This window comes from Nematolebias whitei, chromosome 7, assembly GCF_014905685.2.
Source record: "Nematolebias whitei isolate Nwh7 chromosome 7, NemWhi1, whole genome shotgun sequence".
In the NCBI taxonomy this organism is placed as follows: domain Eukaryota; kingdom Metazoa; phylum Chordata; class Actinopteri; order Cyprinodontiformes; family Rivulidae; genus Nematolebias; species Nematolebias whitei.
Window position 1 is genome coordinate 48,725,593 of NC_056504.1, and position 11,504 is coordinate 48,737,096.

Consider the following 11,504-nt stretch of genomic DNA (forward strand, 5'->3'; position numbering starts at 1 on the left):
TTTCTCTGTCTCTCTCTCTCCCTGTCTGTCTGTCTGTCTCTCCCTGTTTGTCTCTCTCTCCCTGTCTGTCTGTCTGTCTCTCCCTGTCTGTCTGTCTCTCCCTGTTTGTCTGTCTCTCCCTGTCTGCCAGCACCCCACAGCTCTGTGTCCTCCAGAGTACATGGTGTGTTTTCTGCACCGTCTCCTGACGGCGGTGAGGAGCTGCTGGGACGAAGGCAGCAGGAAGAGTCCGGGCAGCCTCAGCAGTGAAGGTAGGGCAGGCTCCTCAGGTAGACCTCACCTCACGTGTCTGTGGATTCTGTTTCAAGTGTCCCCCTGTTGGTTCTGCTGCTCCTGTTTTTGTTCTGATCCATTTCTCGTCTCACTGAGCGTGTCTCATCCCTCTGCAGGGGCCTACGTCCCCCCGCAGCTCTTCTACAACGGGAAGGTGGACTTCTTTGACCTGCAGAGACTGGGGGGGCTCCTGTCCCACCTGAAGAAGACTCTGAAGGGTGGGTCTCTGTCTCTGTGTCCCTGAGACGTTGGACACACCTGTCCACCTGTTGGTTCCAGGTGTCTGGAGGCCAGCAGGTCTTAGTGTTTGCAGTCTGACCTTTGACCCGTGAAGGCAAACGGGTGTGTTTGGGTCAAAAGTAAAACTGAGTCCGTGACCTTCGACCCGTGTTCTGATTGGTTCCAGATGACCTGGCCAGTAAAGCCAACATCATCATCGACCCGGCTGAGATTCAGAACACCTCTATGGACGACCTGGACGAGAACGAGGAGAGCGGAGCCGCACAGGTTAGATCGGGTCAGAACCATCAGAACCGCCTAATGTTAGTCCAGAAATCAGTCCTGTTTTCCCCTCACAGAGGCCTTTTGGAGCTGCAGCCATGGGAGCGGCTCTGGCCCGACCCAGCTGGCTGAGTTCTCCCACTTTGGGTCGGGCCAACCGGTTCTTGAGCACGGCCGCCGTCAGCCTGACGACACCGAGACGACCCCTGTCCCAGCCCGAGAAGGTGAAGGTCCGAACCCTGGCTGTGGAGCAGCGTACCGAGGAGGACAGTAAGTTCTGATCCAACTGGACCACACAGCAGAACCACACTTCTGACCTGGTCCAGAACTTTAACCTCCAACAGAACCAGGTTTGGTGTCCGGTGAGCACACTCAATGTGTAACTTCCTGTGTCCTGTCCCTGGGTGTCCTCTCTGTCCTGCAGTCGAAGGAAGCCTCGGTACCGACGGCCTGTTGCTGGGCCGACCGCAGGAAGAACCGGATCAGACGGTCGCAGACAAGTCTTTACTGGAGATCCTGGACGGGATCGTGATGATGTACAACCTGAGCGTCCATCAGCAGCTGGGCAAGGTCGGTCCAGTTCACCAGAACATTACATCTTCTTAGAACCAGCCCAACCTGAACAGAACATTACGTCTTAGAACCAGCCCAGCCTGAACAGAACATTACATCTTCTTAGAACCAGCCCAACCTGAACAGAACATTACGTCTTAGAACCAGCCCAGCCTGTAGTTCTTGTTGTTTTAGTTTTGTAGTTGTTCTTGTTGTTGAAGTTGTGGTTGTTTTTGGAATAGTTGTTGTATTCAGAGTTGTAATGATAATTTGTTGTTGGCTTCGTTGTTGATGTTGTAGTTTTAGTAGTTGTTTTAGTTTTACTTGTTGTAGTTTGTGTAGTTGTTGTTGTTGTGGTTGTTGTTGTAGTTTTTAAGTTCAGTTTGTTTCTGTAGCTCCATCAGAAGTCGTCTCAGGACACTGAACAGAAACATTCACAGACATCTTGAAAGACAATCAGTAAAAGTTCTCTGGAAGCAGCAGATTGTGTTGAATCTTCACTTCGTCACAATCGCTCATCCTGAGCAAGCACAAAGGATGGAACAATGAGATCTGTAATATAAGATGGAGCTAGGATGTTGAGAGCTTTGTAGGTTAGAAGTAAGATTTTGAATTCAATTCTGGATTTGACAGGGAGCCAGTGGAGAGAAGCTAAAACTGGAGAGATATGATCTCTCCCAGTAACTCCAGTTAAGACTCTGGCAGCAGCATTTTGGATCAACTGAAGACGTTTTAAAGAAGTATTTGGACACCCAGATAATAAACCATTGCAATAGTCCAGTCTAGATGTGACAAATGTATGAACCAGTTTTTCTGCATCAGTTTTAGATGTTTCTAATGTTAGTGATATTACGCAGGTGGAAGAAGGAGGTTCTAGTAACATTTTTAATGTTGGGGATAAAAGACATGTCCTGATCAAAAATAACACCAAGATTTATAACATTAGAGCTGGAGGACAGATTAATGTCATTTAAGGAGGGAGAAAGACTGAAAAATGTATTCATAAGATGCTCAGGTCCAAAAACCAAAACCTCTCTCTTGTCTGAGTTCAAAAGCAGAAAATTTAGGGTCATCCAGATTTTTATGTCTTCAAGACGTTTGTAGTCTAAGTAGCTGATTGGATTCTTTGGGTTTCATGGACAAATATAACTGTGTCAGAGTCAGAGCTTTTTCATCATTCGCACCTCATGTGGTACATGTGCTGGAACGAAATTGTGTACACAGGGTCCCAGTTATATCCAACAATAAAATGTAAAAAGAAAAACAGTAGTAAAATCTAAGATATGAACCAAGAAAAATGCCAACTAAAAATACGCTGTGGCACTAATAGCATAAAAACAATACGCCTAACAGCGTAATCATCAGCATAACAATTAAAATATATTCTGTTCTGTTTAATAACTTTACCTAGTGGAAACATATATAAAGTAAAGAGTATTGGTCCAAGCATTGAGCCTTGAGGAACTCTATGACTAACTTTGGTGTATGATGAAGATTACTTTTTTACATTTACAAATTGGAATCTATCAAATAAATATGATTTAAACCAATTTAGAGCTATTCCTGTAATTCCAATATCATATTCAAATCACTGTAGTAGAATATTGTGATCAACTGTATCAAATGCAGCACTGAGGTCTAACAGGACCAGTGTAGACCTGTCCATTGTCAGAGGCCATGAGAATATCCTTAGTAAATTTCACCAGTGCAGCTTCAGTGATGGTGAGCTCTAAACCCTGACTGAAACTTCTCACACTTTTACTTGTTCTAGCTGTTGTTTTAGTAGTTGTAGTTGTGGTTGTTGTAGTTTTTGTTGTGTACTGGATTTATACACTCTCACAGCAGCAGGAACATGTTCCCACAGCTGTGGTGACATAAAAAAGTAAAGTCCCTGATTTGAAACGATCAGATGCTGAGATCCAGAATCTTCTTGATTGTACAGAGTCATTCTAAAACTCTCATCTTGCTTTCTGTCAGCTTATTAACAGAGGGTAGCCATGATGGATGGATCCATCCTGCTGCTTCTGATAGGCTCATCTCTCAGAGGTTCTCTCCTGTCTGCTCCTGAAACACATCATTTATCTCTAAGTTTGACCTCCAGGCCTCTGACTGCTGCAGGGTCCACAGCTGCAGATGTCCTCTCAGAGACAGACTCATAAACTGTTGATGTTCCTTCACCAGGACTCCAGCTCTGACAGTTCTTGTCTCCTGCAGATGGTGGTGGTGGCAGATGAAGTCCATGAATATGCCGTGGCTCTGAAGGACACGGAGGAGAAGATCGCTCGATGTCCTGCCAGAGTGAGAACAAGATTTCTGTTCCCGTCACAGTCAGCTGATTTCAGCTTCTGTTAGTTTGTTCCTCCTCAGAGTTGGACCTCTGCTGGGGGGAGTCCGGGGGTGTTCATCTTAAAAATGTGTTCATCTAGAAACTCTCGGCTTCAACATCCACTCCTTTTATTTTCTGAAGCCCAACATGAACCTGAGACTTATTTTTGTAATAATCAAGCTGTGACAGAGCCAGACTCTTATTTTGAAGAGTGTCTGTGAGATTTATTTTAAAACTCCAAGTTCAGACCTCATCTTGTTTCTCTGACTTTTAATCCCAAGTCCTGCCGGCCCTCAGGATGGGCAGGATCCTGAGGGCCACCATGATCCAGAGTGTTGGCAGGATCCAGAGTGCCAGCAGGATCCAGAGTGCCAGCAGAATCCTGATGGCAGGCAGGATCTAGAGAGTCAACTGGATCTAGAGGGTCAGCTGGCTCCAGCTGGCCCTCTATATCCTGAGGAGGTTTTTTCAGCACCAACACTGCTGAAGGAATAGACTGAAAATCCAAACAGAAACGGAAGAAAATTGTTGGAATGGTTACAGTGGACTCCAGTGGTTGTGTACTGGCTCCATTAATTAAAGCAGTCAAGCAGAACCTTCAGTGGACTTCTGTACGACCCGCAGCAGCCTGACAATGTGCGATGTGTCTTCTGTTTGTTGTTGGGTTAATGAGGCGTCCTCCTTTCAGCTGTCAAAGCCGCTCATTAGCAAAAAAACAAAACAACAAACAAACAAAGGAGACAATTCTATGAAGTCGTTAAGGAGTTGGTCTCAAGTAGGAGGGATGAAGATGATCAGTAGCTTCATGCCAACAGTTCTTTCAGGTTTTTATATCTTAGCTTCCATCCACCCTTCAGGTCAGGCTGGAGAAGTTTTTCTTCATGTAGCAAAGGTGACAAGCAATTACTGCGAGGCATACAAACATTTTGGACTGACGGGGCTTCAGACTGGCTTCCGTTATCTGATTAATATTTTCCAAATTGTCCCAACTTCATCATATTTTTATTGTTTTATGAATCATGTGGCCTGGTCAGAGGTAACCGGGTTTGTTGTCTGCAGAGATGCTTACTGGTCCCAGGTCAGTGTGTTCTGTGATCCAGATCTTTGAGGAAATCTAAGTGTAAAGTATTTCTGTTTTATTTACATGAATAAGAGCTCAGATTTGAAACGGGAAGTGACTCTGTCCTGTGTGTTTCAGCGTGCTGACATCCTGGACGAGCTCCAGAAGAGTCAGAAGGTCTTTGCAGAGAAGCTGAACCACCTGAGCCGCAGACTGGCCTGGATCAATGCCACCATCTACTCCAAGGTGTTCGGGTCTGTTTACAGTTTGTTTTGGTCCATCTGCAGTTCGGCTCTCTCATGTTTGTCTATGTGCAGGAGAAGATGCTGGATGTTTACTGGCTGCTGTGTGTATGCATTCGCACCATCGAACATGCCGACAACACTGGCTCCCTGTTTGCCTTCACCCCGGAGTTCTATTTGAACGTGGCCATGAACGCGTACAGCGCCCTGAAGAACTACTTTGGCCCTGCCAACAGCATGGAGGAGCTGCCAGGTAAGACACGTGAAAAGCCTGGTAAAGGACGTCACATTCCAGGTAAAACTCATTATAAGCCAGGTACAACAGGCTATAAACCAGATATAACAGGTCATAGACCAGGTACAGCAGGTCATAGCCCAGGTACAAAGGTCATAGCCCAGGAACAACAGGCTATAAGCCAGATATAACGGGTCATAAACCAGGTTCAATGGGTCATAGACCAGATATAACTGGTCACAGACCAGGTACACCAAGTTATAGCCCAGGTACAATAGGTCATAGCCCAGGTACACAGGTCATAGACCAGGTACAATAGGTCATACACCAGGTACAAAAGGTCATAGACCAGGTTCAATGGGTTATAGCCCAGGTGCAATAGGTCATAGACTAGGTACAACAGGTCATAGACCAGGTTCAGTGGGTCATAGACCAGGTTCAGTGGGTCATAGACCAGGTACAGCAGGTCATAGACCATGTACAATAGGTCATAGACCAGGCAGAACAGGTCATAGACCAGGTGCAACGGGTCATAAACCAGGTACAACGGGCCATAGACCAGGTACAACGGGTGATAGTCTAGGTTCAATGGGTCATAGATCAGGTACAACGGGTCATAGACCAGGTAAAACACCACACCACCCTGACTTGTGAATCACATGGGATTGTGCTGATGTTGCTGAGACTCTGCCCCCACACCACTGCTTTAGATCTGGTCTTCATGTCAGCAACAGGACTTTCTGCTGTTGTGTGTGTGTGCGTGTACCATATCATACCATACCAACTTTATTTATAGAGCACTTTATGCACCCAACAGGACCAAAGTGCTTTACACAATTATATAATAAAATACAATGATAAAATGGAAGGGTAAAATTTAAAACAGGAATAGAATAAAAATAAAATACAAACACAATAAAACAAGGTAAAACATCTCAGATTGTGCTAAAAGGCCAAAGAAAAAAGATGAGTTTTAAGAAGGGACTTAAAAACCTCAATTGAAGAGGCCTGTCTTATGTTCAATGGAAGGTCATTCCAGAGCCTGGGAGCTATCACAGAAAAAGCTCGGTCCCCTCTAAGCTTACGCTTTGTCTTCGGGACCTTCAGAAACAACTGGTCAGCTGACCTGAGTGAACGAGAGGGTGTGTAAGAATGTAGCAGCTCAGACAGGTATGGAGGGGCATGGCCATTTAAAGCTTTAAAAACAAATAAAAGTATTTAAAATGAATCCGGTAATGCACCGGCAACCAATGTAAAGAGGCCAAAACAGGAGAAATACTGTCAAATTTCCGTGTACCTGTTAAAAGTCGTGCAGCTGCATTCTGAACCCTCTGAAGCTGGGAAATACATGAATCACTAATACCTATGTAAAGTGCATTGCAGTAATCTAGCCGTGTGGTCACAAATGCATGGATTGCTGTTTCAAAATGCTGTCTGGGAAGAATTGGTTTTACTTTAGCCAGCTGCCTCAGTGTGTGTGTGTGCGCGTGTGTGTGTGCAGCCTCACATGAACAAAACTTTTTTTTTACCATCAGGCTACGAGGAAACGCTGACGCAGCTTGCAGCTATCCTTGCCAAGCACTTTGCAGACCCTCGCATCGTTGGAACAGGTAACACACACACACACACAGACACAACAACAACAAACAATTACCCACAACACGGTTCAAAGTTTTTTATTGTCATTCGCATCACATGTGGTACATGATGTGGAATGAAATTATGTATGCAAAGTCCCATTACACCCAAAAATAACAAAAATATAAAGAATAAAAAGAAACAGTGTATAAGGATCTAGGATATACGCTAAACACTAATAATGTAAAATAATACGGTATAAAACAGCAGCCTGAACATGAGTCTGTATTGAGCAAATGGGTATGAATATAGCAGCTTAAAAGCCAGAGATCAGCAGCATGAGATAATCAGCAGCACAGATAAAGTTAAAGTGGCATTACATTGATTATCCTAGTTAGAGATTCATGAGTCTAACAGCCTCAGGGTAGAAGCTGTTCCTCAGTCTAGTGCTTCTACACTTAATGCTCCTCAACCTCCTTCCTGAGGGGAACGGGGAAAAAAGTGTGTGTGCTGGGTGAGTGGGGTCCTTCATGATGCGGGTGATCCTCTTCCTGCATCTGGAGGTGTAAATGTCTGTGATGGTGGGGAGGCTGACTCCAACATCTTCACATGCACACAATTACACACAACGCACAGTTACACACAATTACACAATTACACATCACACACACAGACGCACACAAGGACCATCAGGAACCAGCAGCAGGGACCAGCAGAGACCAGCAGGGACCAGCAGCAGAGGTTCTTCAGGAAGATTTCGGAGTCTTTCACTGATTTGTGTCTCCTTTGTTGTTGCAGATATCAAAGACTCTCTGATGCAGGCACTAGCCAGCTACGTCTGTTACCCACAATCCCTCAGGGCAGTGGAGAGGATCCCAGAGGAGCAGTAAGTTTTGTCTCAGTTAGTCCAGAATCCTGGTCTGGACCTGCTGGTCCTGCTGTATGTCAGAAACTAGTCATCAGTTTTTAGAACGAATGCAGTTCTGGTTCCTGCTGACAAATGTTGGTTTCAAGCTCTGAACAGTTCTGTGCATCAGTCTTCTGATGTCTCCCACTGCATTGTGGGTAATTACATCATCTGTTCTGCAGTCAACACCTTTCATCAAAATAAAGGACCTGATTCAGCACCAACTGGAGACGTTAGGAAGGTTTTATGGGTTTCAAGGAACACAAGAACCAAGTTCAAGTCTTCTTTACAGGTCTTGGTCCAGGTCCAGGTCTATGTCTACCTGCAGTGATCTGTGTTGGTGTTTCCTTTCAGGCGAGTGGCAATGATGAGGAACCTTCTGGCTCCGTACGAGCAAAGACCCTGGGCTCAGACCAACTGGATCCTGGTCCGACTGTGGAGGGTGAGCCCCCCCCCCCCCACACACACACACACACATGCCGTTTTTGATCCAATGTAAAAACATTCAACTTTTTTTACTTGAGGTATTCTCCGTGTTTGGTTCTTCTGACCCCTGGGATTCTGGTCTTGGATTCTAGTCTTCAGTCCAACTCTAGACCCTGATCAGAAAGTTTAGACCTCTTCCTCTCTAACGTGCCCTTCCTCCCTCAGGGCTGTGGTTTTGGCTACAGATACACTCGTCTTCCTCACCTGCTGAAAACCAAACCTGAGGACGCCAACTTGCCCAGCCTGCAGAGTGAGTACTGGTCTGGACCAGAACCTCCACAGCTCAGAACGATAAAAATCAAGGTTCTGACTCAGTCTGTCAAACCAGGTCTGTCAAACTGGTTCCCTAAAAAAGTTTAGTTTTCCACAGCTTGAGCCAACTCAAAACCAGATCTCAGTTCAAACAGAAAGACCTGGAGCAGCCTGAAACTTGATTCCTGTTTAGAACTGGAACCCGTTAAGACCCAGAGACCCCGGCTCTGGTTCCTGGTTACAACTGGAACCTGTGAAGACCCAGTGATCCTGGCTCTGGTTCCTGGTTACAACTGGAACCTGTTAAGACCCAGAAACCCCAGCTCTGGTTCCTGGTTAGAACTGGAACCCATTAAGACTCAGAGACCCCGGCTCTTCTGGACTGGTTTTCTTGTTATTCCTGGGTTTTAAACAAGTCAAACAGGAAGTGTCAGGACATCAAACGCTGTCAGTTTCTCATTCCTGTTTCGCTCCACTTCATTTCTTCGGATGTTTTATTTTTAATCTGTTCTTTTCCATAAATAACTGGAGGTTTATTTTAGCGCAGCTTTGATGTCGTCTGTGCTCGTTGTGGAGGGTTCTGCTGATGGTTTGGTTCTGTCAGGAATGGAACCAGCAGGTTTACCATCATGGACTGAGCAGAAGCTTCAGACCCACCAACAGATTCTCCAGAATGTCATTTATTTCATGTTTGTTGTCTCATTTGTTTTTCTTTCTGTCCTGAGCTCCGTCTGTCTGCATGCCTTGCAGGAGATCTGTCCGTTGCTAGTTTCCAAAGTAAGTTCTGGTTCTGTTCCTCCTTTAGTCCCCTCAGAGGTCAGCTGTTGGTGCCGTTTGTTCTGCTCCGCTGCCGTCAGCGTCCATGTTCTGTCAGCAGGGATTAAAGGTGGTTTAGGATTCAGCTCAATTAAAAAGCAGCAACACATCAACTGGATCAGACCCAGAAAGATCAATAAGACTGGTTCAGACTCCTGGGTCCGGCTGATCGGACAGGACGTCTCCAGTGCAGCCCACAGGTTTTTCACTGCAGAGCACTCAGAACATTTACACTCCAGATTTTTAATCTCTGCAGATTAACACGAAGAAACTCTGAGGAAGCCTTCATGTGATCAGATTCATTCAGATGAAAATCATCTCAGAACAAAAAGACCAGAAGACCAGACGACCAGAAGACCAGACGAACAGAAGACAAGAAAACCAGGCGACCAGAAGACAAGAAGACCAGACGACCAGAAGACAAGAAGACCAGATGACGAGAAGACAAGAAGACCAGATGACCAGAAGACCAGATGACCAAAAGACAAGAAGACCAGATGACCAAAAGACAAGAAGACCAGGCAACCAGAAGACAAGAAGACCAGACGACCAGAAGACAAGAAGACCAGATGACCAAAAGACAAAAAGACCAGAAGACCAGACGACGAGAAGACGAGAAGACAAGAAGACCAGAAGACGAGAAGACAAGAAGACCAGACGACCAGAAGACAAGAAGACCAGACAACCAGAAGACAAGACCAGACGACCAAAAGACAAGAAGACAGGAAGACCAGAAGACCAGACGACCAAAAGACAAGAAGACCAGATGACCAGAAGACAAGAAGACCAGACGACCAGAAGACCAGACGATCAGAGGATCAGACGACCAGACGACCAGAAGACCAGATGACCAGATGACCAGAAGACCAGACGACCAGAAGACAAGAAGACCAGACGACCAGAAGATCAGACGACCAGAAGATCAGACGACCAGAAGACCAGACTTCAGCAGCAGAAAACGTGTCAGGAAGTAATAAATCTCAATCCTTCTTCTGTTTCTGACATGACTTTGATTCTCCAGCGTGTCCATCAGGAGCTCTGACACCATAAAAACGGTCAAAATGTCCCCCAGACGGGCGTGGAAGGTTAAAGCCGGTCCTGTGTGGACCTCCAGCTCAGACTTCAGAACCATCATCAGAGTTTAACCGGGTCACAGGAAGTTGGACTGAGCTGTTTTCAGAACTTGGAACTATTTTAACATGATCCCAGCTGAACATGGAGGATTTAATGTTCATCTTAGAGTCTGATGTCACAAACACTTTGAATTCTTCTTCTCCACTTTCCCCATCCAACCAGAGTCTCTGGAGTACTGATGGTTCCTCTCAGAGGTCAGAGGTCAACACCCAAACTCCTGTTGACTTTCACTGTATCTGAGCTCAAAAAACAGGAAGTGAAGGCTCTGTTCAACTTCTCCTCCATCAAACCCTGTAGAACCATCAAACAGAACCTGTGGTACCACCAGAACCTTCTGCTGCTCACAAGTCAAGAAGTTCTTTGATCATATGTCTGAGACTTACTTTTCACTCTGGGTTTCTGTCTGATCTGCTGCTGTGTGAAGCCCCTCCCCATTTTAATCACCATGGCAGCCAGTGACTCAACAGGTTGTTGGTCTTCTATATTACCCAGCATGCTTTTCTTTCTCTGTTTCCATCATGGCTGCCCCCAAAGATCCTTCATGTGTCTGATTGGACCTCTGGTGTTCAGGAGGATTCAGTCAGAGGGTCTGCGGGAAACAGGAAAAGGACTAAACCTGGACTTTCAAAACAAGAGTCTGGCTCTGTCACAAATTAGATTATTACAGAGGATGTCCTGACTTCCTGTTGGACTTTAGAGAAGAAGGTTCATGGATGTTGAAGCTGCTTTGGTGTCCTTCAATATTTCTGCAAAACAAATTTTTATTGTTACAGAACAATCAGCCGATCAGACAGTTCTGTTTAGAACCCGTCCATCTACAGTCTGTTGACGTTAAAGGCAGGTACAACATGAAGCTTTGACCTTTGACCTCCTGTGAGACACAGCAGAAACAGAACAAACAGTCCAGTCCTCAGAGTGTCCATTTGTCCTCCTCCTTTGTGTCCTCTGTCCCTGTGCTGTTTGGACCTGTCCACTCGTCTTGTCAGCTCAAACTCTGACCCAGTTTCCTTCCATCGTCTCTGTCTGACCTCCACCTGAGAGGCCGGTCCCTGTACTGGTCCCTGACAGTTAGGTCTGCTGAGTCTGGTCCCTGTACTGGTCCCTGACAGTTTGACCTCCTGAGTCTGGTTCCTGTACTGGTC

The 11,504-nt window shown here is 45.7% G+C and overlaps 1 protein-coding gene across 1 annotated transcript in view; it reads left to right on the plus strand.

Moving 5' to 3' along the window:
• The window catches only part of LOC119412029 (E3 ubiquitin-protein ligase RNF123), a 69,923-nt gene that overhangs the window by 14,370 nt on the left and 44,049 nt on the right, over positions 1 to 11,504 (plus strand). The window contains exons 20-31 of the mRNA XM_037679005.1: positions 131 to 251; positions 390 to 491; positions 680 to 780; positions 852 to 1,044; positions 1,199 to 1,344; positions 3,541 to 3,624; positions 4,851 to 4,958; positions 5,030 to 5,207; positions 6,725 to 6,799; positions 7,566 to 7,653; positions 8,029 to 8,116; positions 8,326 to 8,410. Of these exons, the coding sequence (XP_037534933.1) occupies positions 131 to 251; positions 390 to 491; positions 680 to 780; positions 852 to 1,044; positions 1,199 to 1,344; positions 3,541 to 3,624; positions 4,851 to 4,958; positions 5,030 to 5,207; positions 6,725 to 6,799; positions 7,566 to 7,653; positions 8,029 to 8,116; positions 8,326 to 8,410 (1,369 nt within the window). The remainder of the gene's footprint in view (positions 1 to 130; positions 252 to 389; positions 492 to 679; positions 781 to 851; positions 1,045 to 1,198; positions 1,345 to 3,540; positions 3,625 to 4,850; positions 4,959 to 5,029; positions 5,208 to 6,724; positions 6,800 to 7,565; positions 7,654 to 8,028; positions 8,117 to 8,325; positions 8,411 to 11,504) is intronic.